General features: G+C 36.5%; 4 protein-coding genes and 2 non-coding genes across 10 annotated transcripts; 4 read left to right on the forward strand and 2 right to left on the reverse strand.

Moving 5' to 3' along the window:
• Window positions 1-222: 222 nt before the first annotated feature.
• LOC125477987 (glutathione S-transferase-like) lies at window positions 223-1589 on the forward strand. The gene is made up of 3 exons (XM_048585564.1): window positions 223-479; window positions 577-625; window positions 1013-1589. Exons 1-3 carry the CDS (start codon window positions 330-332, stop codon window positions 1453-1455), a joined length of 642 nt encoding a protein of 213 aa, XP_048441521.1. The 5' UTR covers window positions 223-329; the 3' UTR covers window positions 1456-1589.
• Window positions 1590-4007: 2418 nt separating this feature from the next.
• On the reverse strand, window positions 4008-4078 carry TRNAG-CCC. The gene has a single exon. It is a non-coding gene; the product is annotated as a tRNA-Gly (tRNA).
• Window positions 4079-4246: 168 nt separating this feature from the next.
• On the forward strand, window positions 4247-6064 carry LOC103942708 (dephospho-CoA kinase). Of its 3 annotated transcripts, none has more exons than XM_048585640.1 (4): window positions 4247-4389; window positions 4583-4728; window positions 4842-4987; window positions 5489-6064. In XM_048585640.1, the coding sequence occupies exons 2-4, from the start codon at window positions 4621-4623 to the stop codon at window positions 5922-5924; spliced, it is 690 nt and encodes a 229-aa protein (XP_048441597.1). In that variant the 5' UTR covers window positions 4247-4389; window positions 4583-4620; the 3' UTR covers window positions 5925-6064. The 3 variants fall into 3 exon arrangements, with proteins under 3 accessions (XP_048441597.1, XP_048441598.1, XP_048441600.1); XM_048585641.1 differs by having other exon boundaries at window positions 4248-4389; window positions 4588-4728; XM_048585643.1 differs by having other exon boundaries at window positions 4255-4389; window positions 4591-4728.
• On the forward strand, window positions 4283-24267 carry LOC125468017 (dephospho-CoA kinase-like). 3 transcript variants are annotated; one of them, XM_048585644.1, is made up of 4 exons: window positions 4283-4389; window positions 22793-22938; window positions 23051-23196; window positions 23698-24267. In XM_048585644.1, exons 2-4 carry the CDS (start codon window positions 22831-22833, stop codon window positions 24131-24133), a joined length of 690 nt encoding a protein of 229 aa, XP_048441601.1. In that variant the 5' UTR covers window positions 4283-4389; window positions 22793-22830; the 3' UTR covers window positions 24134-24267. The 3 variants fall into 3 exon arrangements, with proteins under 3 accessions (XP_048441601.1, XP_009351169.2, XP_009351170.2); XM_009352894.3 differs by lacking the exon at window positions 4283-4389 and adding an exon at window positions 22365-22599; XM_009352895.3 differs by lacking the exon at window positions 4283-4389 and adding an exon at window positions 22365-22599 and having other exon boundaries at window positions 22798-22938.
• Window positions 13025-14538, forward strand: LOC125478012 (glutathione S-transferase-like). Its single transcript, XM_048585645.1, has 3 exons — window positions 13025-13286; window positions 13382-13430; window positions 13829-14538. The coding sequence occupies exons 1-3, from the start codon at window positions 13137-13139 to the stop codon at window positions 14275-14277; spliced, it is 648 nt and encodes a 215-aa protein (XP_048441602.1). The 5' UTR covers window positions 13025-13136; the 3' UTR covers window positions 14278-14538.
• On the reverse strand, window positions 22214-22284 carry TRNAG-CCC. Its single transcript has one exon. It is a non-coding gene; the product is annotated as a tRNA-Gly (tRNA).
• Window positions 24268-24846: the final 579 nt, after the last annotated feature.

Consider the following 24846-nt stretch of genomic DNA (forward strand, 5'->3'; position numbering starts at 1 on the left):
CAAACTTTGCCTTTTTTAAAAGTCCTATTTTGACTTGCAGTTGCTTTATAAGAAAGTCGAATTTGGACTTCCTTTTGCATTTTAAGAAGACTGGAGGGTAGTGAGTGACATGGGTGCATACGATATCCCCTTGAGCCAAGTCAAAATCAGTAATTGAAAGCTTCCACCCAAACTACGTATTAGCTTGCACTAAAAGCTACTTTTTTCAGAAGCACTCGATCCTTCTCAGCAATGGTCATTGTCTTATAAATATTAGACCATATCAGGGTCCAAATCACAACGCCTCTTTCTCAGTTGCTCAAATTTCTTACTTCAATTCCTCCAGAGTCATGGTTGCCATCAAGGTCCACGGAAGCGTTATTTCAACCGCTGCAATGCGAGTTTTTGCTACTCTCTACGAGAAAGACATCGAATTCGAGCTTGTTCCAATCGACATGCGAGCTGGTGAACACAAAAAGGAGCCCTTCATTTCCCTCAATGTAAGTATATGATTACTATGAGAACATGAAGAACAAAACTATCAAGTATTCTTTTATGGTCAGTAAATCTCACATTTCTTTGCTTCAATTGATGCAGCCATTTGGTCAAGTTCCAGCTTTTGAAGACGGAGATCTTAAGCTCTTTGGTAAGTCTGTGTTTAGCTCACTCACGTCGTGATAAACTTATCTGTAATTGGAATGAGATATCATTGTGACGGTATCCAAAATCAATCCATCACTGTCACAGTAGGATATATATCAGTTCATTCACATCAAATTCACACAGAGCATATATGAAATATGAATATGTTTATATAAGATAAATTTGTTTTTGATTCATTCACAATGAGAAAAACTTACCTATATCTGGAATGCGGGGTATCACAAATGAAAAAGAGTTAAAATACATGTCCGTTCCTGATTGGCTTGGAATACGGCATCGTTGTTGTAGTCGTGACATCAAATTCACACACAACATATATGAATTATGAATTTGTGCATATAAGATCAGCTATGCACCTTCTGATATGCAGAATCAAGGGCGATTACACAATACATTGCCCACGAGTATGCTGACAAGGGAACCCCTCTAGTGATCCGAGACTCGAAGAAGATGGCAATTATATCATTGTGGTCGGAGGTGGAGGGCCAAAAGTTCGACCCGGCGGCCTCAAAACTGACCTTTGAGCTAGCTTTAAAGCCTATGTTTAAAATGACCACAAACGCGGCAGTTGTGGAGGAAAATGAAGCCAAGTTGGCTGTGGTTCTTGATGTATATGAGACTCGTCTGGCTCAGTCGAAATATTTGGCAGGTGAAAGCTTCACTTTGGCTGATCTTCACCACCTTCCCACCATACATTACTTGATGGGAACACAATCGAAGAAGCTGTTCGAATCCCGCCCCCATGTTCGCGCATGGGTGGCGGATATCACAGCAAGGCCAGCTTGGAACAAAGTCCTTGCCCAGCAAAAGTGAAACAAGTACTAAAGCTTGCTGCTGCAGCTTACTCAACAGAGTCATATATCTACAATAATAACATGTACGTTAGTTATCCAACGTTCGTTTGATTTTCCGTTTCCCCGAAATAATTGGAAGACTAGTCTCTGCTACTGCTGCTGATGCCTTTTTGCATATGCTTTTACAATCTGTTTTTGGTGTTTGAAGTTTGTGTTCCACCAAACCAGTAATTTGATCTCAACTGACTAAAACTGAGATTCGAAAATATAACCGGGCTGCAATCAGAGCAATGCCTATGTTTCGGCATCTAATAAACAGATGAAATTAGGGTTCCATCATAAAACCAATTAGTAATATGGGGAGTAGCCCAAGATCATATATAAGCACATAGCAAACATTGTCCCTCACCAATGTAGGACAACTCTCAACATGCTCCCGCATGTGTGGTCGATTTTCAAGGCTACACGCGGACAACAACTGGGTGGGCTGCAATCAGAGCAATGCCTATCTTTAGGCATCCAATAAACTGATGAAATTGAGCTTCCACCACGTGATGGAGGACCAGCTGAAGAGCCACGTGATGAAATCGGGGTTTCACCATAAAACCAATTGGCAATATAAGAAGTAGTCCAATAGTACCATATAAGCACATAGTAAACCTTATCTCTCACCAATGTAGAACAACTCTCAACATAAACTTGATGCAGTCAGTAAATTGGAGACAACCCAATTCAATAAGATAACCTATATATATTGAAAGAACTGTAAATACAATGCGATATATTGAAAGAACTGTAAATACAATGCGACTTATTGTGCTAAAAGCTGATTAACTTGGTTCGAGGGTTCGAATTCCACGGAACTACACCCCAAGTCTTTCTTCAGATCCCTCTGTTTCATCATCCCCCGCACTTTCTCAACATCATCCCATCTTCCCATCTCTGCATACAAATTAGACAGCAAATACATTTTGTGATCTGCACTTTGGTTCACATAAGTATTGATTGCAGATTGAATATGCAGTGATTGTTGAATTGTTTCTGTAATGTACAGAGTAGATTCTTCAGTCCTTATTTTGAAATGCATAACTATATAGTATGCAAGTATGAATGTGGCTTGAATAAGACTTAGTGATCACTTCTATAAATCTTAAAGACTGGTTATCGTGTTTCATACTCAAGTGGGAGAATGTAAGATTGTGAGTATAAAACATGAGATAGAACCGGTTATAGTGTTTAAGATTGATATGGAAAAGTCTTGGTTAAAGCTATTTGGTTATCCTCAATGTTTTGGGACAATAGAATTGAATGAAGTTCAATTGGTTTGGGAAAAGAACTTAGCATTGGAACTCTATTAGGTTTCATAATTCTTTATGGTTAGTATAGTTTGAATCCTAAACTACTTCTGATAGGGAATAAGTCAGAGTACTACTATATATATATATATATCAAACAACTGCTCTTGCAATTCGCTGGCTTACTTTGTCCAAGACCTAACGATTGGAAGAGCTATTATTTTGCAAATGAGGAGAAGGTTTTGAGCACAAGAAGCTACAATGGCTTCATCATCAGGATTGAATAATGCAGGTATGTTCAGGGAATCGAACCCAAGGAACGTAAAATCTGCCTACCGATATCTACCAACCCCGAGTGACTGCAAGCACTTAGAACTGCAACCAAAGTCACTTCGTCTATTCTGATCCCTTCTCGTTTCATCCTCTTAAACCACCGGATTGTCTCCTTACCATATTTGGCAGAGCTACCATATTTGGCAGAGCTAGCCGTTTAATGAGTGCATTGCAAGTAAAAGTGTTCTTCTCTCTCTTTCATGGTATTGAAAACCGCCAATCCCCCTTCAAGCCTACCACATTTTCCATATATGTCAATCAAAGAAGCTCCCAAGATCACATCTAATTCCCATTCGCTCCTCCTTACAAAGTCATGTATCCAAACCCTATCGTCATCTCATCTGAGAACCGAGAGGGAAGACGACGGCAATTCGGTAAATTCTGAGACTACAGTCCTTAGGGTTTAAGGCTAAAACCCTTTCCTTTTCCTGAGCTTTCTAAAATGCTCATTTCATAAGCACACTTTTACTGAAGACGCATTAGAAATATGTTGAAATTTTGTACTTGATGGAACGGAAGAACTTCCAAGGCCGTGTGTCTAAAATAGTTAAAATTATTACGTCGTTTTATGATGACATGAGCTGGTCTTAAGTTTTTACTTGCTTCTAAAGTAACCCCGCTATTTGATCAAGCTAAGAAACATATAATATAGTTTTGCGATACTCATATTATTTCGCTAAAAAAACTTAAACAATACAGTCTTCCAAATATGTAATGCTTTCAAGTGATTTTCTAAGAATTTCTTGAGTTTCAAGTATCAATTCCGACTGGCATATAGCACTAATGAGCAAAAGTGTTCCTTATAAGCATTTTGAAATGAAAGTAGAAACAGAGGCTTACAAGTATGTGATTAAAAAAGCTTTCAAGTGCTTTTCTAATAATGTATTGGTTTTGAAGTATCAAATTTCAGATGAATGGTCACATAAAAAATAAAAATAAAAAGTGCGCATCCAGGGAATCGAACCCTGGTCAGTACCGTGGGAGGGTACTATGATACCACTACACCAGATGCGCTACTTGTTAAGTGAATCAAACAACAGGCTAATAAACTCTGTTTCTGCTCTTTTTCTTGGGCTGCATCCCGGCAGCAATTGGCAGGTACCGCGTGCCAGACCTGTACTCGTCCCCTCAATATCTCCTTGCGCGAACAGTACCGTGCCTCTGCTCTTCAAGTTTCCGGCGCCATCCGGCCACGTCCAGTTCGCCGCCGACTTGGTTCTCCTCCTCGTCGTCCGATCTTCAAAGGGCAGGCCACCCGCCACCCAGTTGGGCGGATCGAAGTCGGAAAGTCTCATACCACCACCTGTTTCAAGCGCTTTTTCAAGGTAGAAAAGTTCTTGTCTTTTACAGTGAGAACTAAGAAAAAAGCAATCGAAACTATGAAATAATTACAGGGAAGAGCAAAGGCTCTTCATTTCTAGGAACCCAAAATTCCAATCCATTAAAATATCGAGTATTATGCTTAAAGTTTGCTAATTTACTTTAATTTTGTAAGTAATTTTGCTTAAAATGTTGTAGCATAGTAGGATCAATTGCTAACAGAAAGAGCAGAAAGAATGAGGATAGTGGGGTTGACAGGTGGAATTGCTTCCGGGAAGAGTACCGTCTCGAATCTCTTCAAGGAACGTGGCATTCCAGTCGTTGATGCCGATCTTGTTGCTCGAGTGAGTGATGATCAGACTACGAAATTTATGCTTTTGACAATGTCATGGAAGAATTTGATGGCAATGTGTTGTTTTCGGCTGTTTCGCGGACTGAGTAATTTTTTCGGTTTCAGGATGTGTTGAAGAAGGGCACTGGTGGCTGGAAAAACGTTGTTTCAGCATTTGGAGAGGACATTTTGCAACCTGATGGAGAAGTTGATAGGCCTAAACTGGGACAAATTGTGTTCTCTAATCCAGAAAAGCGCCAACTTCTTAACCGGTAGGTACTACCCCTTTGCGAGTAGCTCTAGTTCTTGTTTGCGATTTTATTGAGTACCGCTCTGTTAAACATTTTGCTATATGATTCTACATTATCCCTAGTGCAGTTGAGTAAATCAAACTCGTTTCTTAATTTAGTCACCATTGGATTTCCTGGCTTCTTGTTGGAAAGATAAGTGTTGCATTATATGTAAAACCTAGAGAAGCCAAGGAAAGAAACATCCCTTATGGTTGTGCAATTATACCATATAGGCTCCATAGTACTCCCTCGAGTTTTGACGCGTCAAAGTCAAAATTCACATGTGATTTCTTAAAAACTGCAGAAATAATGCCGATTCCTTTTACTAAAAGGAATCGGCTATAATCTCTAGTTTTGTCCTGTTACATTTTGTCGAATTCAAATTATTTTGGTCCCACTTTATGAGAGATTTAGTTAGGTGTAGTTTACCGCACAAGTTACATCTCATATCAGCTATAATCTCTAGTTTTTATCTTCTTGTAGACTGCTAGCTCCTTATATATCGTCTGGAATCTTTTGGGAAATTTTGAAGCTATGGATGAAGGGATGTAAGGTTATTGTTCTTGATGTTCCTCTGTTGTTCGAGGCCAAGATGGACAAATGGACAAAGCCTATTGTTGTTGTATGGGTTGATCCTGAAACGCAGCTCCGGAGACTCATGTTGAGGGACAGAACAAGTCAGGAGGATGCTGGAAACAGGATAAATGCTCAGATGTCACTCGATATAAAACGGGCCAGGGCAGACATAGTGGTTGATAACACTGGATCACTAGAAGATTTAAGAGTACAGTTCCGCAACGTCTTACTTGAGGTCACAAAGCCCTTGACATGGACCGAATTTGGGCTTTCTAGACAAGGTGCCTCGTCGGTTTTTGTCTCCATTGTCGTAGGTGTTCTTATATTCAAGAAAGTTTTATAAAACTCATAGTTTATAGCAACCTTGGAATTGTACTTGTTGAGAACTTGATCCGTCATTCATAGAACAAGAAGCTTCACCTTTTATTTTGTAGCAACAATGAAGAATGATTCAATGCATTTTCCTAAGACTATTGCACTTGAGGTTCAATTTTTTTAGTTTTTGTAGGTTATATTTCTTTTTAATAACTCGGTACGTGTCCATACCCCAGTTTCACAGACCTTCTATTCCTATCTCTCTCCTGACACAACATAGAGATAGGAGGATAGGAAGAGAGGGTGACGATTGAAATGTTGAGGGTGTCATGTCGAAAAGGAAGTCGAGTCATTTTACGTGATTATATGGACTGCATTAATTAGGATGTTGTAGTGATTAAGTTAATTGATTTCTTTTCTGAGATTGGATGTGTATTATTTGATAAAGCAAGAATGATTGGAGTGCCAAGTTGTGTCACAAATCACTCTGGTGCTCATGACGTAGCTAATCCATTGTTTCATATAAAGTGCAGGTAAGTGAAACCTCTTTACCGTTATTGTCTGCTATGATGACATGGAATTTTTTGTATCGATATGGTGTACGAGTCTTTATGTAGCATCAATGGCAGATCTAGGATTTGAACTTTAAGGGGTTTCAATATTAAACGTTTAAGATTTTTAGATAAAAACAAAGCATAAAGTGGCTACAAAAAAAAAAAAAAAAATGTTTGTTCAAGAAATTTCATCAAACACTTGGAAGGCTTCCTGTTGTCAACCGAACCATGTTGCATGTCAGCAGATATAGACAATTTGATGAGTGCTATTGAAAGTTTTTGTTGAGTGTTGTCAATACAAACTATTGAGATATGTCTATCAAACATTACATTAAGCATTTTGTGGGCACAAAAAGAATCCATACCAAACATTCAAAGGGTTCCCGAAGGACATTCACATGCGTGTTTTTTGGCCTCCGGTTGGTTATGAGACCACCTTGGTCCTAAGTACATCCGCCCTTGTGTAGAATGTTAATTCTTTCAATTGATATTGTGTCAATATTGTTGAAAATGTATTAATAATATGTTGATACTTTTTGTTGGCGATTAAAATGATGTTATAAACACATGACTAATGACATATCGATATTACATTCTTTAATAAAGGATGAACTTTTGTCCTTAGCCGGATTATATATGATATCTCTACTTCTAAAATAATCTCTCATCAGAAGTGCTTCCGCTGTTTAGTGATAACCATTTGATCTTTTTCGATTGTCTCTGAGAATGTTTTTATTGTTATCTTTTGTGTGTGTATATAAGCATGATTCTCTCATCTTCAAATCTTCTCACTTCTCCTCCCCTTCTCTTTTATTTTCTTACTATCTCTATCAACACAAGATGTTCACGTGACTTAATTTCAATCCTTCAAAATCATACTCTGTATACTAATAAGATCCTTTCCATATCCTTTTGGTGACAATCCTGAAGATCCGTGAATCGTATTTGTTCATCGTACATGGTGCGGTCAATTTTTTTCAAGTACTATTTGTTAAATTTCAGGTAGACGAGCCATGGGCCCACTCCAACATCACCGATAATGTCCCCACTTGGCCACCTACTCAATCCGTTAGGTGTGGCGTTTTAATCCAAAAAGCCTCGGTGTTAGTTAGAGTGCAATAATTCTATGAGCTTGTTTCAAGCTTCTAGCCGATGTGGGAACAGAATAATTCTAACACTCCCTCGCACGTGAAACCCTATTTTATGAGTCACATGAAGTTCCACACATCGGCAACCACGTGGAGCCAAGTTGGGGCTCACCCCTTTGCGTGGGACCAATGGAGACCCACCTATTCACGTGGCATCTCTTGGTTTACATGGAGCCAAGTCGGGGCTCACCCATTCACGTGCGATCAAAGGGGACCCACATGTTCACGTGGCAGTATGGGCCTGTCCCCTGGCTCTGATACCATCTTAAATTTCAGGTAGACAGGTCATGGGCTCACTCCAACAACACTGATACTATCTCCACTTGACCACCTGCTCAATCCGTCAGGTGTAGGGTTTTATCAAAAGGCCTCGGTGTTAGTTAGAGTGAGGGTAATTCTATTTAAATGGCTTGTTCTCAAGCCTTTTGGCCGATGTAGACAGAGGAATTCTAACACTCCCTCGCACGTGAGATCCCATTTTATGGGTCACACGTGGAGTTCCACACATCAGCAACCACGTGGAGCCAAGCTAAGGCTTACCCGTTCACGTGGGGTCAAGTGGGACCCACCCGTTCACGTGGATGTACGGGCTCGTCCCCTGGCTCTAATACCATATTAAATTTCAGGTAGACAAGCTACTCCAACAACACCGATATTGTCCCCACTTGACCACCTGCTCAATTTGTTATGTGTGAGATTTTATCACAAAAGGTCTCGGTGTTAGTTAGAGTGGGGTAATTCTATTTAAAGGGCTTGTTCTCAAGCCTTCTGGCCGATGTGGGACAGAGGAATTCTAACACTGTTTGTGTTTAATTTTAAATAAAAATATTTAAAATGATTTATGACCAAACGATATACGATAAACGGACACGTTTCACAAATTCCAGAATCCTCACAAATAGGATCTAACTTGGATCCGGATTCCTCTGTATATATTGCTTTTGCCTTTTGATTTACAGGGACGACATATACAGCTGGCAATCACAATAATTGTTAACTATAGTTATTTGCATTCTTTTCCATACTAAAAGCTGCTTGGCAATTATATGAAAGGAATGCATTTTATTTACTGTAATTGTGTAATATGTACTACACATTTGAAAATTCCACTCATGAAAATCATTTTCTTTGTCTGGATTTTTTCTTTTTAATTTTAATTTTTCTGTATCTTTAAATTGATTGCTTGCACTGAAAACAGTGCTCTAAAAATTGGCCTAGGTGCTGGGCGGTGGAGCTCCGACCCAATTTAGACCAAAACGTTCAGTTAGGCTGGGATGACTAAGGTGGCCACCAAGGCACTCGCTAGGCGCCCTAGGTGGGCTAGGCGACAGTCTAGATGGTTTGAATCTAGCTGCAAATCCCAAACTCGCTACAATTTTCGCAACCGGATCTACAACTTCATATCTCGTATGTAGCAGCAGAGCTCCGACGAATTTCTACAGCTCGTCTCTGTGAAGATAAGGGAAGAAAGAGTGCAAAGAGAGAGAGGGAGAGAGAGAAAGAGAGAGAGTATTAAACATTTCAATCTGTGGCAGCGCAAGTTGGATTTGAGATCCAATTTTAAGGTTTTGAAAGTGAAAGGGCGAAGAAGAAGAACGAAGATGAGGGATGAGAGAGAGAGAGAGAGAGAGAGAGAGAGAGAGAGTATTAAACATTTCAATTTGCGTTGGTGCAAGTTGGATTTGAGATCCAATTTTGAGGTTCTGAAAGTGAAGGGGCGAAGAAGAAGAACAAAGATGATAGAGGAGAAAGTGCCGAGAGAGAGAGACTAAAAGATTCAATTTTGAGTTTCTTAAAGGGCAAAGAAAGAAGAAAAAACGAAATTTTCTTCTTGAGTTTCTGAAAGGTCAAAAGCTGGTGATGGGTCCATCTTGGGTAATGTGAAAAAGGTAAGGTGGACAGCTACTTTCATCAGATGGTTTATTATGAGAACCACCCACTTGCATGGGCGTGGGCTTTTTATATTTTAAAAGTTTGGCATGTACATTATATGTATATAAATGTTATATAAATTATAAATTATTAGATTTTTTTTTTTCTAGGCAAGCATATTAGAAATGTAAACATTCATATATGTATGTTCTTCTATAAGAAATAACATATTATTCAATAATTATTTACATCTGATATGGTAAATTTAATTAATTCATATAATATATAAGAAATTTACCTAAATCCGCCTAGGTGCCCGCCTAGCCACCTAGGCGCTAGGCGCCAGCCCACCGCCCGACTAACGCCTAGTGTTTTTAGAACCTTGCATGAGAATATGAGGACTTCTATCAAACGGATTCACTACTACCCAATACCCCAATTCAAAAATATAATTTCTTTTTGGGTAAGTTTTTCTCTACATGATATTGTATTACTGAGACAGAATGTCACAGAGTACAATAATAAAAAACCTGTTACATATAAGTTGTTTTCCTGAAGATAATCCAAAACCCCAATTAAAATGTTCATTGAAAGCACAATGGCAATGGCCCAGAGCAAAGGAAGTTGCCAATTGCCATAGTCTTTTCCAACTCAATTACTTTTATTTTACAAACCACCAAACTTTGTACAAGTGTTGTTGACGCAATATTGCAGAAGGACATGTTCATTGTGAACAACACAAATACTTTAATGAAATCCTTGCGTCTAGCACACCAGAGACCTCTCGCAAACCCATCGCTTTCGCAACCCAAATGGATTCATATGCGCTTCTAAAAAGGTCATGTTCACACATTATATTCCTTCGATTGAAAAAAACATGAATAAACAACAAGCGCAGAAACCGCGTCTCATATTTTATTCCGTTTAGAAACTCGGCATATCCTAAAAAATATATGTGCACTATCTAACAAAAAAGAAATAATTTTTTGAATGGTGGAGGAGCATGACCAGCTCACTGTCCACCCGGGCCTACTCTTAAATTAAATTAGGAAAAATTAGAGTTATAGTTCCTTACAGTTTTTTTATATTATTTAGATTAAAGATCTATACTTTTTAAAATTTGATTAAAATGCTTTGACCAATAACCATCCTCAAGCTAAATTACATATCATTATTATATTTTTTTAAATTAAAATAATTTTTGAATTTATCATTTTATCTCCATGATGCACTTTTCCTTATTTAGTAGAGATATTAGTAGTTAAACTATATTTTCTTTTATTCGAGATATGTTTTTTCAATGAGTTTTTGTTTTTTTGTTATGCAAACATTTCATATTATTTCATTTTCCAAATGGTTTTTCTCTTTCTTTCAATTAGTTGGTGATCAGCATAAAAACTCTGTGAAATTTTTCAATTTTTTTGTGATTTTTTTTTTTTTTTTGCTATTTTTTTAAGTATAGTTTTTGACAAATTATTATTAGGTACAATACATTACATATATATTATCTGCGGGTACATTTTAATTTACAAAAATCATTAATTGGTACATCTATTTGCAATTTTGGTGTGTTTGTTTTGATACATATTGTTAATGTCACGCCCCAAACCCGAGGTTGGTGGGACCCCACGCCTGGTGCACAAGTAAAAGTAAAACTATAAACGTAAAACAAAGGTTCTCTTATACAAGTAATTATTACAAAATTCTTGCAGAGTGCACAAAAATAAGAAAACTCTTAAATCCCTTGTCTAACCCAAACTCAACTCGTTTAGCACCTGCCTTGTCAAATAACTCATCTGAAAAATAAAAGGGTGAGGGGTGAGCAACAACCACGTCGCTCAGTGAGTAGAATATGTAATATGTTAGTCACGCGATGCCATTTTAGTCACTATAGAAAATACAATAATAATATCAAATCATTATGCACGTAGTGCCATATCATATCATCCATTTATGTGTTCATTATATCCTTCATAAATAGTAACTCATCACGTGACTCCTATTGGCCATTCTGCCCTAATGTCTCTGTGTGCAATTTACATTTATCCCTCGGATTAATACAACACTAAAGTTCTCATGTTCCATGAACAATTCCACATGTCACTATATTAATAATTCCAAAAGCATTTTCACAAATCCAACATCTTTGACTTCAAATAGAGGTATTTGAAAATAGGTATAATTTGCAACACATTACATAAACCACACACCTTGATATTCCTAGCTTTGACAAGATAACCCATCTAACAATCTCCACACACCAAACCCCTAATTTTATCGGATGTTCCTGGATGCTTGCAAAGGATCTCCATTTTTTGATCTTAAAACTTCACAGAAACCTAACCAAAAACGGATTCTCACAGTTAATATTGGTACATTATTTTTATTTTGGTACGTTTTATTTTGTACACATTGTGTTTTGGTACGTTTATGTTATTATCAATTGTCACATCCCGGCCCGGGTGGGACGACTTCCCGGGCTCGCTCCACTACCGTAGTACGATATTGTCCGCTTTGGGCTTACCATTCCCTCACGGTTTTGTTTTTGGGAACTCACGAGCAACTTCCCAGTGGGTCACCCATCCTGGGAGTGCTCTAGCCCTCTTCTCGCTTAACTTCGGAGTTCCTACGGAACCCGAAGCCAGTGAGCTCCCAAAAGGCCTCGTGCTAGGTAGGGATGGGAATATACATTTAAGGATCCCTTCCCTGGGCGATGTGGGATGTCACATCAATCCTATTTTCTCTTAACATACTAAAAGAAAAACTTATTTTGGTACGTTTGATTTTGTGGGATTTAAAAATATTTTAAACTATTTTGGAAAGAAAATATCTTAAATCGTAGATAATTATTGTTAAATTGTAGCATTATTGTGAAAATAAATTGAATCTAACCAACCTTTTTTTTTTTTTTTTATAATTATCTCTCATGGATGAGAGTGTGATTAAAATGTTAGATTATAGGAAATTTGTTACAATATAATGTGCATATAGCACCAAAATTATGGCAAAAAAAAGTTTAATCAAATCACTAAAAGGCATGGATGTTTGATCTAAAAGATTCAAAACTGAGGCTTATATCAAAAGATCCCATTAAATTATGTAATTAAATTAAATTATATTATCTGAATCTAGATCTCAAGTTTTCGGAAGCACGGTTACAAATTTAAGGCTTGTTTGGATGTACTTTTAAAATGACTTAAAACATTTTTAAAGAAAATGTTTTTGAGTTTCAAAAGCACTTGAAGTGCTTTTTACAAGAAGCACCAGTTATGTGCTTCTTCCAGGAAACACTTTAAGTGATTTTCCAGGATTTACAAGCATTTTAACTAAGGATTTTCCAAAAATATTTTCACTAAAAGCATTTTCAATCATTTTAAAAGAATTTATAAACGAGCTCTTAGAGTAGTAACTAGTAAGCAACATGGGCTCATGTGCATCTGAAAACCCCTTGGAGCTTTTGCTCAATACTTCGTGAAAAATAAAACCAATAATATTAATTTCACACACTTTATCGGATTGAATAAATTAAACAAAAATAATGAATAACTCATTCTTTCCCAACCAATCAATTATTTATCTTATAAATACTAGGCAAATCAGGATCCAAATAACACCACCTGTTCCTCAGTTGCTCAAATTTCTTACCTTCTCAATTCCTCCAGAATCATGGCTGCCATCAAGGTCCACGGAAGCGTTTTTTCGACCCCTACAATTCGAGTTTTTGCTACTCTTTATGAGAAAGACATCGAGTTCGAGTTTGTTCCGATCGACATGGGAGCTGGTGAACACAAAAAGGAGCCATTCATTTCCCTGAATGTAAGTATATGATTACTATGAGAACATGAAGAACAAAACTAAGTATTCCTTTCATGGTCAGTAAATCTCACATTTCTTTGCTTGATTTGATGCAGCCATTTGGTCAAATTCCAGCTTTCGAAGACGGAGATCTCAAGCTCTTTGGTAAGTTTGTGGTTAGTTCACTCACGTCTCGATAACCTCATCTGTAACTAGGGATGCCACTCTGACGGTATCCAAATCAATCAGTCACCATCACAGTAGGATGCATGTTAGTTCATTCACATCAAATTCACACAGCGTATATGAATATGAAATTGTTTATATTAAGATAAATTTGCATTTAGTTTGTTCACGTCTAGAGAAATTTATCTGTAATTGGGATACGGGGTATCACAAACCCATAAAGGACATTCGTGTGGATAAAAGTAAAAATACATGTGTCCTCGATTGACCTGGAATACAGCATCGCAATTGTAGTCGTGACCTTCAAATTCACACACAACATATATGAAATACGAATTTGTGCATATAAGATCAGCTGTGCACCTTCTGGTATGCAGAATCAAGGGCAATTACACAATACCTTGCCCACGAGTATGCTGACAAGGGAACCCCGCTGGTGATCCGAGACTCGAAGAAGATGGCAATTATATCATTGTGGTCGGAGGTGGAGGGCCAAAAGTTCGACCCGGTGGCCTCAAAACTGGCCTTTGAGCTAGCTATAAAGCCTCTATTTAAAATGACCACAGACGCGGCAGTTGTGGAGGAAAATGAAGCCAAGTTGGCTGCTGTTCTTGATGTATATGAGACTCGTCTGGCTCAGTCGAAATACTTGGCAGGTGAAAGCTTCACTTTGGCTGATCTTCACCACCTTCCCACTATACATTACTTGATGGGGACACAATCGAAGAAGCTGTTCGAATCCCGCCCCCATGTTAGCGAATGGGTAGCGGATATCACAGCAAGGCCAGCTTGGAACAAAGTCATTGCCCTGCGAAACAAGTACTAAAGATTGCTGCTGCTGCTGCTTCTTACTCATTAGAGTCATTGATCTACAATAATAACGTCTGTTATCAATCAAACATTCGTTTGATTTTCTGTTTCCCCGAAGTAGTTGGAGGACGAGACTCTGCTACTGCTGCTGTTGTATTTCTGAGGTTGTTCTTCCATTGTCATTACGAAGGTTGATGTCTTTTGGTGTTTGAAGTTTGTGTTCCACCAAACCAGTCATTTGTGTTAGAAATATATGGTTATATAATTAAAATACAAACGAATGAGTGGGCTAACCTGTAACAAGAAGAGCCTTCTGTTAGAATATGATCATGACCATAAGTCCAAAGGCCTGCTACTTGTTTGCTTCGTATAGAAAAGTCTCACTCTAAAGAGATATACTTCATCCTTATTTGTGAAGGATTGAATGAAAGTATGAAAACTGGTTTTAACATTTTGTATACATTAAGGTAACTTGTTCAGTATTAATATAAGGATTCTAATAAGAGAATTACATGGGTTGATTTTATATAAATAGTGGTCTCTATTCTCACAAAATCCGTGCTCAATATTGAACTAAGACCTATTGTTAGTTTGAGTATTATTGGTTTTGACTAAGAGGACAAGGTTTGCTACTTGTTTACTCCGTTTAAAAACTCAGCATATCCTAAAAAATAATTTTTTGGGTATGGAGGAGCATGATCAGAAGAGATTTTTCAATACACTCGGAACACATGGTGGAACTCCACATGTTATTATATATTGGAGGAATTTTTTTTTTTCAAGTGTCCATTCAATTATACAATGACACATGGTGTTCTGTTCTTGTCCAAAGCACACCGAAAAATCCTTCCACGAGGAGCTCTAGTGTGTCCATCGACTCCATCCTAATCGTAAATTAAATGACGTAATTAAATTATATTATTTGAATCTCGATAAGATTAACATTAATCCAAAAATTAAACAAAATTGGACTATAACTAATAATGGCTCATAAATTTGGAGTCATATTAAGTCTCTATGGTACAGGTAGATAAACATAATTAATCTTAGATAGATTATCAACAAAATATGTAATAACTAGAAAAAAAAAAGGACAAGTGATATCGGTAGATAAAAACCAAAAAAAATCGTGAAGAAAAATGATATTGGGGGATGAAACACTAGAGAAAATGCTAATTCGATAGAACTTCAAAATTATATATTATATATAAAGGAGAAAGAAGCAAAAAAAAAAAAAAGCTGACTATGCATTCTTTTTTTTAAACCATCAAATGTATATTGATCATCCTTATGGAAGGAGGAGGAGAAGAGGAATATTACGGAAGATTACTAGACAAAATAACACAGGAAGAGAAAGATATTGTGAGGGAGAAACAAGAAAAGAGAATTGAAACAAGAAAAGAGAAATGAACGGTTTGGGGAAGGAAAAGAAAAAAAGAGAGGTAAATCCCTAATTCTATAATTAAGGATAAGATTAACATTAATCACAACTTTAAAAACAAAAACAAAAAACAGTAATTACTTAATTAGTCAATTTAAGGGTAAATTTGGCAAGAGAATACAAATAAGCTTATATGGATAAAAAAATCACTGAACCTAACTCAAAAATTAAACAAAATTGAACTATAACTAATAATAGCTCATAAAATTGAACTCATATTAAGTTTCCCTTCAAAAGTCGTATTTTGACTTGCACTTGCTTCCTCTGAAAGTCGTATTTGGACTTGCTTTTGCATTTTAATAAGACTGGAGGGAGTGAAATGGGTGCATATGGAAACCCCCCAGAAAAAACCTCGGGAAGCTGGTGAAACAGCCGACACCATAAGCTTTTGCCCAAAACTTGAAAAAATAAAACCAATAGCAAGCTGAATTTCACAGTCCATTGAATTAAATAAATTAAACAAAAATAACAAATAAATAAAAATGTATAGGAAGAATAAAATGACAGTTCGCTTATCATTTTTCAACTAACATATTATTCTTGAAGAACAACCTATAAATAATAATTGAAAACTCCCACCCAAACTAATTAGCTTGTGCCAAAAGCCACTTTTGCAGAAGCAGTTGATCCTTCTCAATGATCATTGGTTTATAAAGACTAGGCCATATCAGGATCCAAATCACATCACAGTTGCTCGAATTTCTTACTTTCTCAATTCCTCCAGAGTCATGGCTGCCATCAAGGTCCACGGGAACGTTTTTTCGACCGGTGCAATGCGAGTTTTTGCTACTCTCTATGAGAAAGACATGGAATTAGAGCTTGTTCAGATGGACATGAGAACTGGTGAGCACAAGAAGGAGCCTTCATTTCCCTCAATGTAAGTATCTGATTACTATGATAACAAGAACAACAAAACTATCAAGCATTCTTTCATGGTCAATAAATCTCACATTTCTTTGCTTGAAGTGATGCAGCCATTTGGTCAAGTTCCGGCTTTCGAACACGGAGATCTTAAGCTCTTTGGTAAGTCTGTGTTTAGCTCACTCACATTGAGATAAAACTTATTTGTAATTGTGATGCCATTGTAACGGTATCCAAATCAATCAATCACTGTCACAGGGGAATACATGTCAGTTCATTCACATCAAATTCACATGGAGCATATATGAAATATGAATTTGTTTATATGAGGGGGTGTAATCAATTTGAATTTCAGATGATTTTGGTTTATTAATCCTCCTTGTATTATTAGTGTAATGAATAAACTTGTATTATGATCAACTAATTATGTTGTTAAAAACCATTGAACGAAGATATTGTTATCTTTCTGATTCTTCATATTGGTATTGACTCATTCATTGTTTTATTGTTTTTTGTTTTAATTGAAATTGAAATCTGCATCTACATTGAGAGTTGTCTCTTCACTGATGAGTTGTTTAATCTATATATACTTTTCATTCATGATGAAAAAGCTATATATATGACTAAGTTGGTTCATATCAGTGTGTATTAAGTGAAAGTAGATTGAAATCAAGAACTTTTGGTTCTCCTTTTGAGATTTCAATTGTCTACAGTTTCAGTTAATCTTGCAAGTGTGCTTATTCTCATTGGAGAAGTAATTACAAGAAGTGGAGGCGAGACATTGGTTTATTGCTAACTCTCAATGATATGGGGTCTATGGGAATTTGAAGTGATGGCAATCTGCATGGATGGGTCTCAGGCATTGATAGATAATTTGTTTCGTTGATTTGGAGCCGAGGAATTGCAATCGGGTTAGATGAATATGAATCCAATGATGGTAACTTATTTCACTGTATCATGCATGATTAATTGTTTTCTTATATGCATGATTATATTGTGATGTGTTTGAACATGATGAATTAGGGCTTTTGCTATTTTGATTATGCCTGTTTAATTATTTGTATATATACTATGAGGGCATGATTAAACTCAAAATCCCTATGGATGTCAACTTGTGATTTATGTGGGATGTCTGAAATCATCTTTTGCTGCATAAATAAATTATTGTAACATTTAGTCTATGTATGCTCTTTATTTTTCATTAAAGAGTTTATGGTTCTGATTAAATTAGTCTTGGTGGAGGATAAAACTTGTTCATATACAACACCAATCGTTCTCTTTTGTCTGTTTGGTTTTGGGACATATATGATGAATATCAATTTGGAATGGAATCAATCTGACTGCACGAGTACTCCATGAATTGATGTTGTCTGGGCAAGTATGCTTAATGACCAAGCGATTCTAATATTAAACCAATGGATTTGGATGCCATTGTTTGTATTTATGATACATATAGTTACAATGCATTGGTCTGGTTTGAAATATTATTTTAATATAAAAAATAATAAAAAATAAAAAAAGGCAAAATTAGATTATACAAGTATCCATAATGATGACTTTAAAATTAAGAGTGTAATTCATATCCCCAGTTTAGGTTAGACTACATATAATTTGTTTTGTGGTTTTCCGTACATATGAATGATGGAGTTTGGAATCTTTGGGTTCGATAAATGTTAATCTTTGCAGTGTATAACCGAAAACATGTGCAGGTTCTTGTATTTATTCCTTGTAAGGAATGATATAAATTGTTTTGGTGAAGTCTTGTTGGCAAGAATGCATTCTATTTCGCTGTGATAGTAGAACTCATCGATTGGCAAGATTTGGTCTGGAATTTTCGTTTCTTGTTTGCTTCCGCTGCTCTTAATGAAAATTTGCTAATTAATTGGTATGTATCCTTTAATTCATATCTGATGCAATCTCAAAGTTCATAAGATATTAATTTTGAAATTTTGACAAATTATGGGTTTTCTATTGATTGGAATTGTTTGAGATTTTGAAGCGTCAATTAGTATTTTTGCAATTGATTTTTGGACTAGACTGAATTATGATACATGTCGATCTTGTTAAAGATTTATTATATGTAAATCATATTGTTAAAAAGTTGAGATCTTGATTATCTCGTTTTAATCGAGATAACTTGTGCTTCTATGTCCAAACAGTATCAAATTTTAGTTGATCTTGCTTGATGGATATTAAACTAGTTAGGATCAAATTGAATGCAAAAATATTGTGCTTGCAATTCAGATTTTGATCATTGTTGACACTAGTGAGTTTGGGTTTATGTGAGATAAGTTTTTCCGAATGGATTGTGACTATTTTTTGATACATAGACTGTTTGTATAATGGTTTAGGTGTATATGACTAAACTGAGATTATGCAATTGGTGAGGAATCGGGAACCAATTGGTTCATATCTCCGGTTTCTTTATTGGCTATGCAGTACATTCTGCTTATGCTTAAGTGGGAGAATCATATGTTTGATTGTAAGCATAAGGCTAAGAGTATTTAGGCCGGGCATTATAATTCATTTGGATGCTTAAAAACCAGTTTATGGTTTTATTGAAGCAATTGGTTGAATTATTTGTGTTACTTAATTTGTTAAGTAATGAGAAGGGTCCTATTATGTCGGTTAGCATTCAAAAGGAAATGAATTTGGTTTCCATATGAATTATGATTAGTCATTCATTGTATTGGAATGACTTTTAGTTAATATAGTTGCTATTAACTTGTACTTAACTTGTTTGTGTTAAGTATGGCCTAGATGAGTGGGAGCAAATTTGTTTGGTTTTGCCATATTAGTTCACATAATTACACAGTGCAAATTAAGTATGTTGTGACTTTTGAGTTAATTCTGCGATGTAACAAAAAAGATTCTTAAGTTCAATACTTTAAAATGCATAGGTGTGTTTATTCATACAATTATGAATAATTTTAAGTTGACAGCTTACTGTCAAGAATGTTTGGTATTTTTTATATCAATTTTGGGCTATAAGAGTGGGAGTAGACGTCTTGGTTTACTCTTGAGCTTAGATACATTGCTATGAACATGAACTAGACATTGTGATTTGTAAGTTAAATCTGTATTTTGTGTTGCAGATGCAATTATAAATTCATTGTTTTGGCTTATGTAAGCTGGTTGTGTCTATGTACTAGTGTGTTGATGAATGACTTATGTGATCACCTTTGTAATAATTTGAAATGATTATCTGTTGTGATGAATCATACTCAAGTGCGAGAATGTAAGAGTATGAGTATGATTCTTACAAGTCTTGGGATAATTGATATTATAAAGAAGTCTAAATCATGTTGACAAGAGTTAATCCAATCATATTGGTATATTGAGGACTCATGTGTTTGCTCGTTTATAGGACTCATACTGATATAAGGAATGCAGTCTTGTATTCCTTGTGGGATTGTTATAGAGCGATCCAGTTCTTGTAGTATAAAACCACAAGCCCCTACTCTCACAAAGCACGCTCTTATTGTTCCAATTACCTATAACTTGGAGAGCATTGAGTTTTGCAGAGAGGAGAAGGTTGTGTGCAGGTTTTCATGGCTTCTTCATCCATGAACATTGCTGCAGTTCTTACACTTATATTACATACATAATTTAAGGATTGTGATTTAGTTGATTAATCCTTGTGTTCTTGGCTAGTGTATTAATCTTTTAAGTCTAGTTTATTCTTACATTCAAAGGATTGTAGAATCCTTATAACTTTCAAATACATTTTTAAGAATTCTTATAGACTTTGATTAAAGATTTGAATGAATTTTGAGAGAATTTTTTGTTATTTTAAAAATTATTTTTTTAAACAAAAAAATTAAGAATAAACTTGAAAAAAATAATGGAGAACTGTGGCCAGGTCTCTGAGTAACCCCAATCCTCCATGATCCTCCACCAGTAGAAAAGGATCAAATACAAATTAAGCTTCCCAAAGTCTACCTTCCGCTGTAATCATTCATTCGTAAAAGCGCTTCAGCTTTTGACCTTTTAGAAAAGTGATTCCTCTAATTCACGAGAGAGGAGAGAGACAGAAAGAAAGCGAGAGAGAGAAAGAAAAAGAGAGAAGAATGGATGCTGCAAAGGTAGGAGAAATGAAGGAGTTCATAAGCAAGTGCAAGTCAAACCCTTCAATTATTCACGCCCCCTCTCACCTTCTTCAAGTCCTATCTCCACAGGTATCCACTTTGCTATCTTTGTATACGACAGTATATAATGCTATATTTTTCCCCATATATATAATGATATATTGATTGTATATTGAGAGGATGGGATGGGCGGGTGAAATGGCAGAAGGAATGAAGGATGGGTTTCTCGGAGAAAATTGAGAGTGAAAAAGAAAGCTCGAGGTGCAAAGTGGAAAGAGGGAAAGAAAGCAAGGGGTTGAAAAAAAATTCTACGGATGGAGGTAGGATTTGTTATGCTTAACATTCCTACTCACATCCTTCAAAATCTCTTATTGAACGACATCCTTCAAATTTTATAAATTTTTCAAATACTTACAGATTTGCATGGATTCTACAAAAATCTGTTAAAATTCTAGTTGACTGCACTAGGATTCTAAAAATCTTATAAAATCTAGTCTTTTCAAATCCTTTAATTAGCTACCCTCTATTTGAATGGACTCTTAAAATCTTTTAAAATCTAGTTGACGATTCATTCACATCAAGAGAAACTTACCTATAATTGGATGCGGGGTATTACAAACATGTCTAGACATTCATGTGAAAAAATTAATACACATGTCCATTCTTGATTGACTTGGAATAGGGCATCGCAATTGTAGTCGTGTCATCAAATTCACACACAACATATTGAAATATGAATTTATGCATATAAGATGTGCACCTTCTGATATGCAGAATCAAGGGCAATTACACAATAGATTGCCCACGAGTATGCTGACTAGGGAACCCCGCTGGTGATCCGAGACTCAAAGAAGATGTCAATTATATTTCTTGAGTTTCAAGTATCAATTTCGACTGGCATATAGCACTAATGAGCAAAAGTGTTCCTTATAAGCAGAGTCGATCTTGAGGGTGTGCAAAAGGTGTCACCGCACAAGGCCTCCAATTCGGAAGGACCCCAAATTTTCATTACATGTATACAGATGCATATAAAATAGATTAGATGAAAAAGAAACATTATCCATGGTTCTAGCACTAGCGGTTTATCCCTTCTTCCTTATAGCCCATGTGCTAGGTTTGAATCCCTATGATATTGCTTTGCTATTTTAAGCTTTTGCAAATTTGTAAACTTAAAAAACAAAAACGCATCCAACATGTATCGAACTCAAGACCTTTGAAGGTAAGGGAAAAAACCTAGACGATGAAACAACTTATTTATATTGCAATAACTTGTAATATTTTAGTTTTATAGATGAAAAAAATTGAAAAAATAAATAATAAAGAAATATAACATTAAAAAATAAATAAAGGACCTCCATCTAAGTTTTAGACAGAACTACTAAATACTTAGGACTGGCCCCGCTTATAAGCATTCTGAAATGAAAATAGAAACAGAGGCTTACAAGTACGTGCTTAAAAAGCTTTCAAGTGCTTTTCTAAGAATGTATTGGTTCTGAAGTATCAAATTTCAAATGAATGGTCACAAAAAAAAAATATATATATATATAATAAATAAATAAACGTGCGCATCCAGGGAATCGAACCCTGGTCAGTACCGTGGGAGGGTACTATGATACCACTACACCAGATGCGCTTCTTGCTAAGTGAATCAAGTAAAGGCTGATAAACTGTGTTTCAGCTCTTTTTCTTGGGCTTACCGCTACATGTGTAGCAGCAGCATTTGGCAGGCGTGTCAGACCTGTGCTCGTCCCCTCAATATCTCCTTGCGCGAACAGTACCGCGCCTCTGCTTTTCAAGTCTCCGGCGCCATCCGGCCACGTCCAGTTCGCCGCCGACTTGGTTCTCCTCCTCGTCGTCCGATCTTCAAAGGCCAGGCCACCCGCCATCCCGTTGGGCGGATCGAAGTCGGAAAGTCTCATACACCACCTGTTTCAAGCGCTTTTTCAAGGTAGAAAAGTTCTTGTCTTTTACAGTGAGAACTAAGAAAAAAGCAATCGAAACTATGAAATAATTACAGGGAAGAGCAAAGGCTCTTCATTTCTAGGAACCCAAAATTCCAATCCATTAAACTATCGAGTATTATGTTTAAGGTTTGCTAATTTACTTTAATTTTGTAAGTAATTCTGCTTCAAATGTTGTAGCATAGTAGGATCAATTGCTAACAGAAGGAGCAGAACGAATGAGGATAGTGGGGTTGACAGGTGGAATTGCTTCCGGGAAGAGTACCGTCTCGAATCTCTTCAAGGAACGTGGCATTCCAGTCGCTGATGCCGATCTTGTTGCTCGAGTGAGTGATGATCAGACTATGAAATTTATGCTTTTGACAATGTCATGGAAGAATTTGATGGCAATGTGTTGTTTTCGGCTGTTTCGCGGACTGAGTATTTTTTTGGTTTCAGGATGTGTTGAAGAAGGGCACTGGTGGCTGGAAAAACGTTGTTTCAGCATTTGGAGATGACATTTTGCAACCAGATGGAGAAGTTGATAGGCCTAAACTGGGACAAATTGTGTTCTCTAATCCAGAAAAGCGCCAACTTCTTAACCGGTAGGTACTACCCCTTTGCGAGTAGCTCTAGTTTTTGTTTGCGATTTTATTGAGTACCGCTCTGTTAAACATTTTGCTATATGATTCTACATTATCCCTAGTGCAGTTGAGTAAATCAAACTCGTTTCTTAATTTAGTCACCATTGGATTTCCTGGCTTCTTGTTGGAACTATAGTGTTGCATTATGTGTAAAACCTAGAGAGGCCAAGGAAAGAAACTTCCCTTATGGTTGTGCAATTATACCATATAGGCTCCATAGTACTCCCTCAAGTTTTGACGCGTCAAGGTCAAAATTCACATGTGATTTCTTAAAAACTGCAGAAATAATGCCGATTCCTTTTACTAAAAGGAATTGGCTATAATCTCTAGTTTTGTCCAGTTACATTTTGTTGAATTCAAATTGTTTTCGTCCCACTTTATGAGAGGATTTAGTTAGGTGTAGTTTACCGCACAAGTTACATATCATATCAGCTATAATCTCTAGTTTTTATCTTCTTGTAGACTGCTAGCTCCTTATATATCGTCTGGAATCTTTTGGGAAACTTTGAAGCTATGGATGAAGGGGTGTAAGGTTATTGTTCTTGATGTTCCTCTGTTGTTCGAGGCCAAGATGGACAAATGGACAAAGCCTATTGTTGTTGTATGGGTTGATCCTGAAACGCAGCTCCGGAGACTCATGTCGAGGGACAGAACAAGTGAGGAGGATGCTGGAAACAGGATAAATGCTCAGATGTCACTCGATATAAAACGGACCAGGGCAGACATAGTGGTTGATAACACTGGATCACTAGAAGATTTAAGAGTACAGTTCCGCAACGTCTTACTTGAGGTCACAAAGCCCTTGACATGGACCGAATTTGGGCTTTCTAGACAAGGTGCCTCGTCCGTTCTTGTCTCCATTATCGTAGGTGTTCTTATATTCAAGAAAGTTTTATAAACTTATAGTTCATAGCAACCTTGGAATTGTACTTGTTGAGAACTTGATCTGTCATTCATAGAACAAGAAGCTTAACCTTTTGTTTTGTAGCAGCAGTGAAGAATGATTCAATGCATTTACCTAAGGCTTTTGTACACGAGGTTCCATTTTTTGAGTTTTTGTAGGTTATATTTCTTTTTAATAACTCGGTACGTTTCCATACACCAGTTTCACAGACCCTCTATTCCTATCTCTCTCCTGACACGACATAGAGATAGGAGGACGTCATGAGATAGATAGGAAGAGGGGTGACCATTGAAATGTTGAGGGTGTCGAGTCCTTTTACGTGATTATATGGACTGCAGTAATTAGGATGTTGTTTGATTAAGTTAATTAATTTCTTTTCTGAGATTGGATGAGTATTATTTGATAAAGCAAGAATGATTTGGAGTGCCAAGTTGTGTCACAAATCACTCTAGTGCTCATGACCTGGCTAATCCATTGGTTCATATAAAGTGCAGATAAGTGAAACCCCTTTACCGTATTGTCTGCTATGATGACATGGAATTTTTTGTATCGATATTGTGTAGGAGTCTTTATGTAGCATCAGTTGCAGATCTAGGATTTGAACTTCAAGGGGGTTCAGAGTTAAACGTCTAAGATTTTTAGATAGAAACAGAGCATGAAGTGGCGCATAAAAAAAAAAATCTGTTTATTCAAGAATTTTCGTCAAA

The sequence above is a fragment of a genome, unplaced genomic scaffold (assembly GCF_019419815.1).
Source record: "Pyrus x bretschneideri cultivar Hongxiangsu unplaced genomic scaffold, Pyrus_bretschneideri_v1 Contig23, whole genome shotgun sequence".
Classification (NCBI taxonomy): domain Eukaryota; kingdom Viridiplantae; phylum Streptophyta; class Magnoliopsida; order Rosales; family Rosaceae; genus Pyrus; species Pyrus x bretschneideri.